The sequence below is a fragment of the Haliotis cracherodii genome, unplaced genomic scaffold (genome assembly GCF_022045235.1).
Source record: "Haliotis cracherodii isolate W230 unplaced genomic scaffold, xgHalCrac1.p SCAF_3, whole genome shotgun sequence".
NCBI lineage: Eukaryota > Metazoa > Mollusca > Gastropoda > Lepetellida > Haliotidae > Haliotis > Haliotis cracherodii.
In genome coordinates this window covers 2381058-2397842 of record NW_027266286.1, presented here as the reverse complement: position 1 = coordinate 2397842, position 16785 = coordinate 2381058, and the positions used below count along the sequence as shown (strand labels likewise).

Sequence of the window (16785 nt, the reverse complement as noted above, 5' to 3'; positions counted from 1 at the left end):
ACAGGAACCCTTGATGTTATCACAGTTAATTCAAGGACAATTGACAGGACATGATTATTCACTGATAAATTGATTTTTGATTATAAACAACTTGTAAAAAAGACCTGTCACCATGCTTTGCCCGCAATAAAATCTGCCTCCTATCATGTGTTTGTCCATATGTGTATCAACAAGAAAAGAGCCTTATGTTTGTAGTTTGTAATGATCATTTGCATCCATTTCACTTATAGATCATATGTTAAGCACAATATGATGAAAAGTATTATAGATAAATGGGATTTTCGAGGTAGACCTTATCTATACTAGGCACAAAAGACTTGTGTAGAATCTCAAGTTCTTCTGTACCTTACTCAGCTATACAATTTCTACTTATAATCAAAATGGAAGAAGCTATGTGTACAGTTTAATTACACCTGTCCCTTTCTCCATTTACTTTCAGACAGTTTGGTTGTTGTCGATGCAGAGAAAACAATCCTTGTTTTGAAAACTTTACTTTGCTCAGTCTGTCAACCCCTGGTCAGTAAATTCCTCGATAGACGCAAAACATGCATTCGAGTGTTGCGTCCCTGAGTCGTGCCAGGAGCCGATGATGGAATGTTCGAATCCCACATACGCCCTGATTGTAGTCCTCTGTTTGTCTCTTATTTACCTGTGGTCGTGGGTTTCAGCTGAGTTCTAAACATTGGACATAGTTTAGCAGTCGTAGACCTCGACAACATATAGAACAAGCTAGATCATGGCGTCCTGTAATTAATCAGACAAACCAGTGACTGACATTATGAGAGACCCCCAAAGCCTTCAGGATCCGATGCATGCAATCAGCCGAGGCCAGCAACCCGATCCTTCCTGTCTCGAGACAGGCATAGGTTACTCCGGCCCCAGTCTAACTATCAAGGATAAAATATAGGTTATTCCGGACCTCGTCTAACTATCAAGGATGAAAGATAGGTTACTCCGGACATCGTCTAACTATCAAGGATAAAAGATAAGTTACTCCGGACCTCGTCTAACTATCAAGGATAAAAGATAGGTTACTCCGGACCTCGTCTAACTATCAAGCATAAAAGATAGGTTACTCCGGACCTAGTCTAACTATCAAGGATAAAAGATAGGTCACTCCGGACCTAGTCTAACTATCAATGATAAAAGATAGGTTATTCCGGACCTCGTCTAACTATCAAGGATGAAAGATAGGTTACTCTGGACCTCGTCTAACTATCAAGGATAAAAGATAGGTTACTCCGGACCCAGTCTAACTATCAAGGATAAAAGATAAGTTACTCCGGACCTCGTCTAACTATCAAGGATAAAAGATAGGTTACTCCGGACCTCGTCTAACTATCAAGGATAAAAGATAGGTTACTCCGGACCTAGTCTAACTATTAAGGATAAAAGCGAAAGTGTATTGCCCAGTACCAGGAGAAAGCTTCACTCGCGAACGACTGGTGTCATCACCGATTTTCAGTGATCTATTCATGTTATTTGTATCCCTCATTTTCCTTTTACGCCCAATATCATTATGCAGTATCACGAGGGGTACACGTGGCTTTATGCGCCTTTTGAAAACCTAACGAGGGACGCATAAATCCTAAAGAATATGTGAATGTTTTGTGGCTATGATTTATGTGTATCAGTTTCACGACAGTACACCACGCCTGCTCCTTTGGAAATAGGCCTTTCGTTCTACATTTGTTGAACATTTTAGTAGTTTCACGAGCCTGTGTCCGGCCGACAAGGAAAACACAAATGACGGGACTGCATATCAGATCCGTTTCAATTATAGAGCATGAAACATCAAGGCCGGATTTTGACAGATTCAACATTTCATTGTCTTATTGACCGTTTTGACACTACTGAGTCTTATTTGTTTGTAGTGAGATACATGACTGCTTAGCGAATGAGCTATCGTTGAATCTGCAACCGGCTGCATATGACTCACGATCACAATTGATAGGAAAATATTAACTCAAATGATTTGCGTACAGCCATGGAGACGGTCAGCGTGTTTGGATTATTGGTGTTACTGGCGAATTCCTGTCTCTGTAAGTAGATGTCTACACTGTTGCATCCTATAGAGTGAGTGAGTGAGTGAGTGAGTTGGGTTTAACGCCGCTTTTAACAGTATTACAGTTATATCGCGGCGTGTCAGCTTAATGTGGGAGGAAAGCACGAAGTGATGCAGGTCACCCGATCCTTCCTGTCGCCTCCCGAGAGAGGCATAGGTTACTCCGGACCTAGTCTAACTATCAAGGATAAAAGCGAAAGTATATCGCCCAGTACCAGGAGAAAGCTTCACTCGCGAACACCTGGTGTCATCACTGATTTTCAGTGATCTATACATATAAGTTGTATCCCTCATTTTACGCCCAACATAAGTTGTATCAGTATCTCGAGGGGTACATGTCGTTTAATGCGCCTTCCGAAAAACTAACGAGGGACGCATAAAACCTGATGATTGTTTCTATATTTGTTGTTTAACGCCGCACTCAGCAATATTCCAGCTATATGACGGCGGTCTGTAAGTAATCGAGTCTGGACAAGACAATCCAGTGATTGACATCATAAGCATCGATCAATGTAATTGGGATACGATGACATGTATCAACCAAGTCAGCGTGCCTTTCCACCCGATCCCGTTGGCCGCCTCTTACGACAAGCATAGTCGCCTTTGAATATGGAAAGGTTTTGTGTCTTTAATTCACGACAGTACACAGCTCCTGCTCCTTTGGAAATAGACATTTAGTTTAGTTGTTTAACGAGCCTGTGTCCAGCCGACAAGGAAGATACAAATGACGGGACTGCATATCAGATCCGTTTCAATATTAGAGCCTGAAACATCAAGGCGGGATTTTGACAGATTGAACATTCTATTCAAGTGTAGAAAGACATAACCATATCTGAAACCGGCTGCATATGACTCACGATCACAATTGATAGGGAAATATTAACTCAAATGATTCGCGTACAGCCATGGAGACAGTCAGCGTGTTTGGATTATTGGTGTTACTGGCGAATTCCTGTCTTTGTAAGTAGATGTCTACACTGTTGCATCCTGATAGAACCAACTCTAAGAATACTTCAAATCGTATTATCATTATTCGCTGGGAAAAGTGAAGATCCGGGTTAGGATAGGTCTTCAGCAACCTATGCTTGTCGTAGGCTCGGGTGGTGAGGCTCGCATATTTAGTAGCTCGATGCTGGTCGTAAGAGTAGACGGAGCGATCAGGGTTGGTGATTTGTGTCATCGTACCCCGACGGCGTGTCAGTCACTTAATTGTCTGGTTCAGACTGCCGTCATATAATTGGAATATTGCTTGTTGCGGCGTTAAACAACACACAAACAAACAAACTGAACATTATTCTTATGTGTAGTGTTGTTGAATATGATTTCGTGTGGTTTTTTAAATTTATTTTATCCCACTTTGCCAATTCCGATGTTGACTGTTACTGATAATATACATAACCTACACGCATGCTCTTTTTGAAATTGTTCTTGATGGTAAAACATCAGATTGTTTGGACAAGGAATGCAAATGTAGAGGAGGGTGGTAAGTTGAGTCAAATTATTAACGGTGCTGTATTAACCTCTGAAACTCAAATACGAAGGAAGTACTGATACTATATTAATAACTGCTGTACTTTGGTCATTCAAGCTAAGTAAATAGAATTTTTGTATATTAAATATTAAATAGAATTATTTGTAGCATGTCACTTATCGTTTATAGTAATTTACAGTTGAATTGATATATTGTTGACTTCTTGTGAGTAAACACTGAGATATAACTGACATTATTTTCAAAGCAGTTTTATTTCTAATCTTAACTGACTCAATAAGCAATCCGGATATATAACAACCTCCTTTAAAAGCAAATTCAGTTCGTGTTGTAATAATAAATATATTTTATGTGATTTAATAATGGTTTATCATTATTCACTATGTGACATTTTTAAATCCGGAATTAAATCGGAAAAAGTGACTGTGTTTCATATGAGTGAGTGAGTGAATGGGATTTAACGCCCGTTAAACATTCCAGTTACATCAAGGCTCTCAGCTTAATATGGGAGGAGAACCTGAAGTGATGCAAGTCTCAGACGTTTACCACTTTGTTGAAACCCACGAGCACGTGTATGGTGCTGACAAACCTACTAACATAATATGGGCGAACCGGGATTCGAACCCACAGTCAAAGAGGTTTCTGACGTGCCCAAGGGACGCAACTCTGCACAACTAATTGCAGCACCTTATACCACAGGGACACCCATGTCTAGTGCGTCATATAAAGTAGTGTAAATCTTATGTTCCTGAAAAAATACAGAATAATATTTTTACATTCTTTTGATCAATGTTGAAAAAATACCACTGGCAAAACTCAGGAGACCAGGAGGCAGAGAGACACACAGGGTGTTGGTGTAACAACTCAATTAACAATGTCGTTATCGGGTAATACCATGCGTTGATTCAGGCAGCGGCAAACCACTGAATACCCCAGATGATAGAACACAGCCTGGAGGTTGTTGTTGCAAATGACAACCGATGATTGTCCCAATTGAGCTTTGCCAGCTGGTTCTGGTCCCGTCGTAGGCGTCGCTCCATCTCACTCCAGACATGTTGTATACAGGGGGAGAGGTATGGCGTCCTATGCCGTCATTACACTTCTACTCCCAAACTAACGCCGTTGAGTAACACAAGCGTAACTAAAACGTTCTCCTGGACGCATTCGCATTAAAATATGCATTATTTAATTTCAGAATACATGTACTTTTATTAAACTTTATATGACGCACAGTTACTTTTTCCGTTAGAATACATACAAGTTAACAACTGTATCATTGCTTTTGATTATAATGAGTACTAACCTCACTTTTCTCATCAAGCCTTATTCTCTTGCTTCTTCGCAAAAGTCAAGTAAAGTGAAAAAAGTTGATCGAATGTCGTTGTGAATATCAGTTTTCCTAGCCACTTTAAGTCAATTCCAGAGAGAAAGAATACCATAACATTCACAGGAAGTATTTAATTATCCATGTGAAAGTGCTCAAATTACACGCTCCGTTATCGGATTCCAAAACAAACTAGACCGCCTCCGTGGCCTCGTGGTAGCACGTCTGCTCGGAAAGAGGAAGGTCGGGGGTTCACCGCGTCATACCAAAGACGTCAAAAGATGATATTTGTTGTTACCCTGCCCGGCGCTCGGCATGAAGGATTTAAATTTAAAACAAGGACTGGCCATGTCTGTGTCTGAGTTGGGTATTCATGTTAAAGTGCGGCATGGTATCTCAGTGGGCTAGCACTGTAAGATCGACATAAGTCTGGACTAGTACAAGCAGCCACGAACGCACGAACGCACGAACGCACACACATGCACGTCGCTATATAAGTGCTACAATCTTGAACGCGACTTTAAACCCCATTTCACATCCTTCAAGGCTGAAGACGTCGGGGGCTGCTTCACAGTGCCTACGCCATCTGAACATTGACTATAGAGCCGGCCTCATTGAGACCCCGACATCGAATGGGGCAAACAATCAAGGAGGTCAAAGTAACTGAGGGATATAGAATTAAGGACTGACTGTAGAAACAAGACTGGATTGGACCCCTCGGACGGGTCGGGTAATTTCTTCAGACTCTAGTGGTGGGAAGGATCTACCGGACACTGACCGAGAACCATCCCAGGTACGATCTAATCTCAGGGTCATGGCGAGGTAAATGTCGGCCTCCTGAATACGGTAAACCGGAACCACGGAGGATAAAGAATGCTGAAATCTGCATCGATGTCAACAACACCAGGCAACTGGGGCACCCCCGTGTGGTGGTCATTTAATGCATAGTGGTGAAGTAGACACGGGCAGGCTTGTCACCCATCTTGTCAAGGGCAATCCTCTTGCCCACTTCACGGGTGGCCCGAACATGAAGATTCCCCAACAGATTTCGAATGGTAGAGACACCGGGTTGTCCGAGCGCTCTAGAACAACCAGGGGACACTTCTGTCTTCAGCTGTATTGTAGGCACCACCGCAGAGAGGGACAATAACATTGGACGATGAAGACTTCGACGGAGAGGCAGAAAACATAGGCTTTTCTGGTTGGTTGGTTTGTTGTTTTGTGCCGCACTCAGCAATATTCCAGCCATATGACGGTGGTCTGTATATAATCGTGTCTGGACCAAACAATCCAGTGATTGATATCATGAGCATCGATCCAGACAATTGGGATCGATGACATGCTTCAACCAAGTCAGCGAGCCTGACCACCCGATCCCGTTAGCCGTTGTGGAAGTAATTACCTGCCGAACATCCGCTATAGGAGTGGACCATAACAGATCCTCAAGACAGCCGACGTGAACCAAGAACCGTCTCTGGAGGACTTCGTTTTCCCCGTACAAGAGTGATTCATTTCGGGCTTAGACGACTAGGCCTAGGGCCGCCGGGATTCGATTTTCGCTTACCAAGCTTGCCCGAATGAAGCAAACATAAACTTGAGCTCGGCCACGCTCTGGGCCACGTTGGCTGGCATACTACTCATCTGAGCAGACAATTCCCCATCTGTGATCCGCCGGCTGCGGGGACGTCGGCATCAGAGTCTAAAATGAGTAGACACAGAGGGAAACGGAGCCAGAGACGCTTATCTCAAACCCATCTTACACTGTTATTTGGAGGCCATAGTCCGGTATAAAAGGATATCAAATTGCTTGATATAGTAAGCATATGCATGACACGGAATCTGAAAGAAGGACAGGCAACTCTGTCCGTTGACTTCGAAAATGTATCTGTATTTAAGGAAAAGTAAGAAAATTTGACTATGTGGGAATGTATAATGCCAAAATCAACATGCATGCTGCCCTCGAAATCGTTCAGGGTGATAACATACCATAACTCAGTGTTTGATCACCGAAAAATCGTGAAAAAATAATTATGCTGCACATTTTTTTTAAAAAAAGAAGAAATTGTCTGCCAATGTGACATTGTTGCATATATGGTGTTTTTAAAAAAAAACAAAAACTTGGGGCTCATAGCTTTAAATATAAATAATATCTGGTTTTGCATCTATAGTTGAAAAAATATCTGGTCTCAAAACAAAATCCCAGACCCCCTCCCTGACTATCTTCAGATTTTCTTGATGAATTGTTGAATAAGGCTTCAAACACAATTATTTTCACTGGCTATGAATATTCTATTAATATATTTCATGAATGTTAAAGAGAAATATTAGACACTGAAATCAGAATTTTAGTAAATATTTTCCCACGATCAATAACAGGAAATGTTCATTTTCTCAATTTCCTGTCAATCTTATATTCAGAGTGGGTGAGTTAATTTCTAGGGGAGTTTCTTGTAAGGGATAGAATATATCATATGCAACTGCTTCAAGGTATACAGTTTTGTCCTCTGAAAGGTGCCTTATACTTGTTTAGGTCACCTGTATTTGTCATAAACTGTCTTTATTTCTGCACATTGAAAACTGCGTGACTCTCTTATTGCCAATGCGGCTTTGAATATATACTGACTCTTCACACTGACGTTGTCCTGAACTTCCCTGTTCCTGAATTCAAAATACAAATCAATAATCTTTGTGAAATAAGCTCATGCACTTTTTCTGTTATACTTCAGGTTCCATCATTTGTGTCAAAGTGGATGTGGCAAAAATAGAAGGGGACGTTAAAAGCGTTTGTTACAATCAGGGGAGTAAAGAGATTAAGTGTCCCAGAAATGAATCAGTGTTGGTCAAACACATCTTGCAAAGAGCTCATGTAAGTAAGGACGGTGGCGACAGGAGTACAGTATACAGATCCTGTGTAGAAAAATTCAATGATGAATATTATGACGTTGGGGAATGTTTGTTAAACGCATCGGATGTGCATCAGAAGAGGTCTTATCAGGCCGCGATCATAGAGGTTCTGGAAGAGTGTAGTCAGAAGAGGTACTGTATCCTGGAGAGTGACACGAGTTCCTCTATCCATGGTCTGAAGGACCTCCCAGTAGGAGAGAGAAAGAACCGCACGTCACATCTCGTTGTATTGAATCAGTGTGTCAAAGGTAAAGAGCTTGATATAGCTATGGAAATGTTAAGTGCAAGTTTTAATGTTAAGAGTATGCTCCACGTTATAGACGTTGTGGTCCTACCCTCACCACTTACATTTGTATTATATATTCTGTTTCATTCCTTTCTACATTCATATTGTACACGTAATAACAGACTGACCTAAAACATGTGATGACACTCCAAAAGGTTATTTGTTTGGATAACGCTATCCATGGTCTGAATCGCTAGATTCACCCTGCCCACCCTAACCTCATTCCACAAGGTAACTGGGATCTATTCTAACTTGGAATCACCACGTGGTTAATGTGTTAAGAACAAATGAAGCACTTTGATTTCATCACTGGCAGCGGGGAACATTACTTTCTGAGTAATCTATTGTGTGACCGGAATCTGATATCACTACTCCACAGCTGTCTTAACATTTTTCACAAAGCCTTCTCATTTCAAAGGAGTGTACCCATCCATGTAAACACTAACACTTGTGACAATATTTGTACAATCTTGGCATATGAGAATAATCTTAAGATTATATTTATCTCCAGATTGTACATCACAGCACCAATTGGGTTCTCAAATGCAGGAGCTCCACTTTGTTATATAACCCATATTACATCCAGGTTTTCCATGCAAATTGTGTGAATGGCGGGGCTGCCGATAGGATATGATATGCTTTACCTTTTGGCGAACGTCTGGCGTCATCACTGATTTTCAGTGATGTATTCATATACTTTTTACACCTATTTTTCCTTTTACCCCTAATGAATCTGTTTCGCCAGATAATAAAAAAAGAAGATAGTTTGTTGTTAAATACATGTAGTTATAAAAATGTTAGTAATACAAGAGGAGTGATAACAGTTAACATAGTGATGACATGCAGTGATACCTCAACTTTCATGACCACGAACACATCGTATTCGTGGAAATCCAATCGGAAACCATTCTGGCATGTTTTCTTCACAAATGAATCATTTAAAGTAAGAAAATGCAAGAATGACAAAGTGTTTGTAACAGTAGTCATCGTGGTGTGATAATACAGGACTATAGGACATACAGGACATGGTAGCAATGTACAGGACTGATCGTGCCTAACTCCGTTGGGTTGCTGATGACTTACTGTGATTGCAAGGCTGTGCAGTTTGCATCGGTAAACCAATGAGTGAGTATGGTTTTACGCCGCTTTTAGCAATATTCCAGCAATATCACGGCGGGGACACCTGAAATGGGCTTCATACATTGTATCCATATCAGGAATCGAACCCGGGTCTTCGGCGTGAGGAGCGAACGCTTTAACCACTAGGCTACCCGACCTCCCCGGTAACCAATGATGTGATTCGTGAACATGGCATGGTCGTGGTTGTGATAACTCCTATCATTGTGGAACATATATTCAGCATATAACATAAACACCTTCTACTAAATGACCTGGTGACGTGCACTTGATGGCTTCCAGCAGTGTACCATAGCACAGCACAACCCATATGGTCGTAGGTCAGTGATGATGTGTGTTGGATGGGCTCACCACAGTTATAGCATAGACAGTTCTGAGGCCAGTATGGGACCGTGGTGGTGGTGGTGAGGCCAGTATGGGACCGTGGGGGTGGTGATGAGGCCAGTATGGGACCGTGGGGGGTGGTGGTGCGGCCAGTATGGGACCGTGGGGGGTGGTGGTGAGGGCAGTATTGGACCGTGGGGGATGGTGGTGAGGCCAGTATGGGACCGTGAGGGGTGGTGGTGAGGCCAGTATGGGACCGTGTGGGATGGTGACGAGGCCAGTATGGGACAGTGGGGGGTGGTGGTGAGGCCAGTATTGGACCGTGGGGGGTGGTGGTGAGGCCAGTATGGGACCGTGGGGGATGGTGGTGAGGCCAGTATTGGACCGTGGGTGGTGGTGGTGAGGCCAGTATGGGACCCTGGGGGTGGTGGTGAGGCCAGTATGGGACCGTGGGGGATGGTGGTGAGGCCAGTATGGGACCGTGGGGGATGGTGGTGAGGCCATTATTGGACCGTGGGGGATGGTGGTGAGGCCAGTATTGGACCGTGGGGGATGGTGGTGAGGCCAGTATTGGACCGTGGGGGATGGTGGTGAACGAATGACCCAGTCGTCTAAGGACTGCCAATCGCTGTGCATGGTTTTGTCCCTTAGGGGTACCAGGAGCATGATAGTGGGGTCAAATCCAGGTTATCCCTAATTATGTTTTTTGGTTTGTCAGCACCATTTTACCAAAGTGGTAAATATCCAAGATCTGCATCACTTTGGGCTTTTCTGCTGCCGTGATATAACTGAAATATGATTCAAATTGTCATAGTCAATACTACTCTACGTTAAGGAATACTGCTCTTCTTAAAACCGCCACAAATGGAAAAGGTCACCATTTTGGTAAAAAGGGAAAACTGCCCGTCGAAATGATTGATCGACAAACTTGAAATGTGAAACATGAAACGTATTGGAAAAAAGTGTCCAGTGAAAATGAAGTTCATATCCAGACACAAATTACCTACGATTTTAGACAATTTTATCATTGTAACAAATGTTATATTTGGGATAACACTTCTTAGAAAAGTACAGATTCTCGTACTTTTTTTGATTGAGTCCCGTGCGGGATTCGAACCCACACTTAGATCGCTGACTTTGTGTGCTTGCAATTAGGTGCCTCACTCTGGCAGTGTGTGTTCGGATCCCGGACGGGACTCAATCCCAAAAGTATGAGAATCTGTACTTTACTAAGAAAGTGTTATTCCAAATATTACATTTGTTACATTTGACCAGTTTCTAAAAGTCATTGTGTATTCAATTTTATCATTGGTTACTTGGAAATGTGTGCCAGCAAACAGAATGGATAATAATGACAACATATTTCCTATTATTTGTATCAATAGTATATCATCGACAAATCGAATTATAAGTTATTTACTTTCTCAGACAAGTAGAGCACATGATTTCAGAGCAAGTTGCGAGTGTCATGTTGTGTGACAACAAGACCGAAACAGGCAAGGAGGTCGACATCAGCAGCAACCGACTGATGATGACATCTCTGGAAACAAGCACCTGCACCTGTACAGTCAGTGGAGCTGCGAGCCGCGTCACCCTGCTGGACGTCAGACTGGGCAACAGCCACGTGACCACACTGTCCATCAGGGACAAGACACGTACAGTGTACACAATCCATGGTGGCGACCTGGCAGTTCATTTTATGAACGAGATTGCCGTCAGCCAACCAGAGTGGAGTTTACAGGTGGATGTTATCCGTGACTATCTCCCTGACAAGATATGGATGAGAGTGAAAGGTAATAATTTTCACAAGGTTCCATTGATTACAAAGTAGTAATAATAGTTCAAATGTATACCATTGAATCCAATTGATTAATTAATTTACTTCTTTTTCCACAGGACACAACGGCTCTGACGTCACAGTCGCGTGTACAGGTATGCCCTTTGCTACTTCCACCTTTCTAATGGTTGTTGTAACACAACACAATCACTCCAACATCTAACTCTATATTATCTTCACCAATGGAAAAAGGAAAGTTTATTCGTATGAAGTGTAAATGATAGAGTGTAGGTGGTTCAGCCCCATTGACACATTATTGATTATTGTAATGTAAGGAAATCATGATAATATCGTCATCTATGTCATGTCTATGAGACTGATATTAGACAACTATTCTTCCTCTAAAAATCTAAAAGTTTGTATAACAAACACACCAGTGTGTATTCTTAGGGAACGTCAGCATTCCGATAATCTAAATATTCTGGATCAGCAGGAGAATAATAATTCGAACACTCAATGCCATTTAGAAAGAGGTCAAATGTAACGAATGTTATATTTGGGATAACACTTTCTCAGTAAAGTACAGATACTCGTACTACCCTCAAACCTCACCCCAACCCTCTGTCAACAATAATGACGCGAGAATAATAATGACACGAATTATATTTCAAACTTCGTCATATCACGTTTGAAAAGGAAGTGCTAAACTGCTTGGTTAAGTAATAATATTATCGATTATCGATTTTTTCACCGACAGAAGCAGCTTCAAACACCGATGGGACGCAATCAGTGTCATCGGGTAAGGCCGTTCTTGGTAAGTGCATGTATCTGTTTGATTCGATTAATAAAATAATATTGTATACTTTCGGACACGTCTGTGTATCGGCGGTAAAGTTATATATATACCTCCTTTTAAATGTACACATTTGTCAAATTATGTTTCAGATGGACCACAGCTTGTTTTCCTTCCTGTTGGGTTTTTGGTTGGATTTGTGACTGTTGGTATTATCTTCATATTGTATATGAAAAGGTTGTTACCACACCAATACATATTTTGCATGGAGGTTGTCAATATGAAAGCTATTCGTGGCAAGACAAGTCTATATTTATCGAAACGACATGTCTAAATTCATTATATGCATGCAGACAAATCTATTTAGGATTATCAATATACGTATATTATTAAATTGTTATCACAAAACCATCTATGAATTCTTTTTTTTACCCAGGAGAAAAAGCAACCCGGCCTTTGTTTCACCTTCGCTACGGTTTACCCCTGAAGGGAATGACGCCCTTGAGCCCATCTACTCCTTACCCCATCAACATCGGGGGACGGACCCCCCTCGCCAACTTTCTACCAAGAGCCTTAGTCCCGGGATCCACAACCAGGACGACCCCGACTACAGTGTGGCTACCCTCCAACCTAACCCCAACCCTCTGTCACTGTCAAACCTAACCATCGACAAGAACAAGCTTCGATCCAATCCAGAACCGTGAACAGTGAAGTAACTATGACATCCTTGCAATTTGTTGCCCGTACGCAGATAGAAAATTTAATGTACAATTGACCTTATTGTTTGCTAGCAGCATATTATTTGGGCTTTGCTGCGTCCTACCAAAAGACGTTAAAATATGGTACTTGTTGTTACCATGTCTGGCGCTAGGCATTAGGGGGCTAAAACAAGGACTGGTCGACTCGGAGTCAGTATACTGTGTCTGAGTGGGGTATTCATGTTGAACTGCGGCATGGTATCTCAGTATGCTAGCACTATAAATCGGCATCAGTCCCGACTAGTTCAAGCAGCTACACACACACACAAACTCGCGTGCATGAACGTGGCTATAAAAGTGCAATAGTCTTGAACGCGACGTTATGTTAAAACCCATTTCACCTCACCAGACCCTCAATTACAAGAAACCAGGCCTTGTTTCCTTATGCAAAATCTGAGACATACTCAGAAATGTATGAGTATGATCGGTCGTGTTCAGTCACATAGACATAACCTTTTCTATATTCGATTGTACATTATACGTTCAGTTCTTCCCTATTTTCAAATCATTACCTAATATTTCGTGATAACAAGGAGGAAAAATGAATCCGGCTTTTTTGAGACTTAGTGTGTTTTTTATACAATGCTACTGAAACCATTGCTTTACATAGCACGCACTTGCTTAACAGCCGATAATGAATAGCGAAGGAAACAGATATATACTAGCGGAAAAAGTAACTGTGCTTCATATAAAGTGGTGTGAATGTTGTTACTGAAAATATACAAAATAATATTTGTTCAGTCGTCTGATCAATGTTTTATCCTAACAATGTCATTGCCAGAACCCATAATGGTAACACTAGACAGGGAGGCTCGCCCTCTAAGTTTGTTTGTTTTGTTTGTTTGTTGTTTAACGCCGCACTCAGCAATATTCCAGCTATATGACGGCGGTCTGTAAAATAATGGAGTCTTGACCAGACAATCCAGTGGTTGGCATCATTAGCATCGATCCACGCAGTTGGGATCGACGACATGCATCAACCATTCAGCGAGCATGACCACCCGATCCCGTTAGTCGCCTCTTACGACAAGCATAGTCGCCTTTTACGGCAAACATTGGTTGCTGAAGACCTATTCTACCCTTGATGTTCACGGTTCTCGCCCTTTAAGAGCGGCGGTGTAACAACTCTGTTAACAATGTCAATATCGGATGTAACAACCATTTTAGTAGATATTAGCAAGGCAGCGGCGGCACATTACAAGAGGTCAACCGACCTCGAGGGGTACATGGTGTGATGTGCCCTGTGTGTGAGCCAATGTACACAAGGTTCATCACACCTTATGCCCCGTGAGATCGGTTTACAACGAACAGGCCCGGAATATATGTCCGCCTTTTTACTGAGTTAGCCAAACTCGAAGCAGGAGGACGCAAACAAACCGAGTTACTTGCCTTTACCCAAGCATTCGGATAAACGTCGGTTCATTTCAATTTAACGATACTCGAGATATGGAAGTTACCTACGATGTGTTCCGATTGATTTCTCAATATCATCCGAGACATCTTCTATGTGGGAGAGGTCTGGAGAAATAGCCGCTCATGGCAGTACGTTGTTACTTGTGTACAGAATGTTTAGCTAGTGGAATGTTCAGTTCGTTGTTACCTGTGTACAGTATGTTTAGCTAGTGGAATGTTCAGTTCGTTGTTGCGTGTTTACAGAACGTTTAGCTAGTGGAATGTTCAGTTCGTTGTTGCGTGTTTACAGAACGTTTAGCTAGTGGAATGTTCAGTTCGTTGTTACCTATGTACAGAATGTTTAGCTAGTGGAATGTTCAGTTCGTTGTTACCTGTGTACAGTATGTTTAGCTAGTGGAATGTTGAGTTCGTTGTTACCTGTGTACAGAATGTTTAACTAGTGGAATGTTCAGTTTGTTGTTGTCTGTGTACAGTATGTTTAGCTAGTGGAATGTTCAGTTCGTAATGGTCTATGTACAGAATGTTTAGCTAGTGGAATGTTCAGTTCGTTGTTACCTGTGTACAGTATGTTTAGCTAGTGGAATGTTCAGTTCGTTGTTGCGTGTTTACAGAACGTTTAGCTAGTGGAATGTTCAGTTCGTTGTTGCGTGTTTACAGAACGTTTAGCTAGTGGAATGTTCAGTTCGTTGTTACCTATGTACAGAATGTTTAGCTAGTGGAATGTTCAGTTCGTTGTTGTCTATGTACAGTATGTTTAGCTAGTGGAATGTTCAGTTTTCTGCAATGACAATTGCGGATTTCACATTCAGCACATTCGTTCGATGATCATAGTGCATTCATTTGCGTTAATAACGGTTTTTACCGTTTTAGTTGTATATTTTACTGAACTGTATGGAAGTATGATCGTGTGTTAACCCGATATCCATTCCATGCATTGTCCAATGGTTATGTTTATCATTTTCATGTATTGCTGGCTTTGCAGAACATTTTATAAAGCTTTATGACTTTCATTAATTATGATGTATTAATATCTCATGTTATAAATGTAATGTCGTACATGAAAAAAGTCATTGGACAGTAATATTCATCATAACACCTATTTGTAGTATCACATCCTTTTCGCAGGCAGATTCATCATCATGATAAGGAATTTTCATACTGTCACAGCTGATATATATGCCCCATGAATGTGTTCATATCAGATGTGAGCGAACAGTTTCCATTTTACAGAGAAATATGTATTTCGAGAAATCGTGTCCTTTCATTTCCTTCTCTTTTGTGCTCGTGTTGTATGACAAACAGTCACAGTGAGCATGCACAAGGACAAGGATTTAGATACCACTTGATACGCAGTAGCGTGTATTCACGCACACGTGGCTCAGGCCTTGTTGTGGAAGGGGGCCGTGTTCGCGAAGATTTCATAACTCACATATCTTGACACGAACTTAAGTCCGTGTTATGGAACAGGGGTCATAACTATTGTCACCATCGTCCGCTGCATAATCCCGCATAAAACAGGGTCATAGAGTTGAGAGGGAGAAGAGAGAGAAGGAGTGAGTGAGTGAGTAGGGTTTAACGCCGCTTTTAACAGTATTCCAGTTATATCGCGGCGTGTCAGCTTAATGTAGGAGGAAAGCCCGAAGTGATGCAGGTCTCAGACGTTTACCACTTTGGTGAAACCCACGTGCACGGGTATGTTGCTGACAAACCTAGAAACAAGAGAGAGAAGGAGGCGTTGTGGGGCCCGTGGCTTCATTCATGCGTCGAACCATCAGTCGAAGTATTCAACCTCCTGGTGAGTGGATGGTGTACAGATGGTTGTTGGGGTTCCAGGGTAATAAAAAGATCCCACCAACCTATACTGGTCGTTGGAGGAGATCGTGTGATCAGGATCGGTGGTTTGTGTCATCGTACCCCGACGGCGTGGACTGTTGCTCACGATGTCAGTCACGGGATTGTCCGGTCCAGACTCGATTATTTACAAGCCGTCGTCATGTAGCTGGAATATTGCTGAGTGCGGCGTTAAACAATAAACAAACAAACAAACAAACAAACAAACAATATTCTACCCTGGACCTTCACGGGTCCATTGCCTTTCTAACTCATGGAATAAACTTACTGCTGGAGCGCAAATTTAACCACACACGCAAAAACAACAAAGAGAGTTCTATTCTTAAAACTGTTCTCTTTGTTTGTTTGTCGTTCACCCCGCACTCACAAATATTCTAGCTATATGACAGCGGTCTTTAAATAATCGAGTCTGGACCAGACAATCCAGTGGTTGACATCATGAGCATCGATCCACGCAAATGGGATACGGTGACATGCATCAATCAAGTCAGCGAGCCTGACCACCCGATCTCGTTGGTCGACTCTTACAACAATCATAGTCGCCTCCTACGATAAGCATGGGTTGCTGAAGACCTATTCTTACCCCGATCTTCACGGGTCCATTCTATTGAGCACCAATATCAGACATTAACTTGTTTTCGTTTTCAAACAGAGTAATCCTCGC

General features: G+C 42.0%; 1 protein-coding gene across 1 annotated transcript; it reads left to right on the top strand.

The window, feature by feature from the left end:
* Positions 1-2970: 2970 nt before the first annotated feature.
* LOC139475841 (uncharacterized) lies at positions 2971-12993 on the top strand. Its single transcript, XM_071259044.1, has 7 exons — positions 2971-3025; positions 7605-8030; positions 10981-11322; positions 11426-11461; positions 12064-12120; positions 12252-12336; positions 12536-12993. Exons 1-7 carry the CDS (start codon positions 2971-2973, stop codon positions 12801-12803), a joined length of 1269 nt encoding a protein of 422 aa, XP_071115145.1. The 3' UTR covers positions 12804-12993.
* Positions 12994-16785: the final 3792 nt, after the last annotated feature.

Excerpts from the sequence above, each read along its gene's own strand:
- LOC139475841 (XM_071259044.1), top strand. The coding sequence starts at position 2,971 with ATGGAGACAGTCAGCGTGTTTGGATTATTGGTGTTACTGGCGAATTCC. Across the intron at positions 12,121-12,251 it reads ATCGGGTAAGGCCGTTCTTG|ATGGACCACAGCTTGTTTTC; the intron begins GTAAGTGCATGT and ends ATTATGTTTCAG. Across the intron at positions 12,337-12,535 it reads TTCATATTGTATATGAAAAG|GAGAAAAAGCAACCCGGCCT; the intron begins GTTGTTACCACA and ends TTTTTTACCCAG.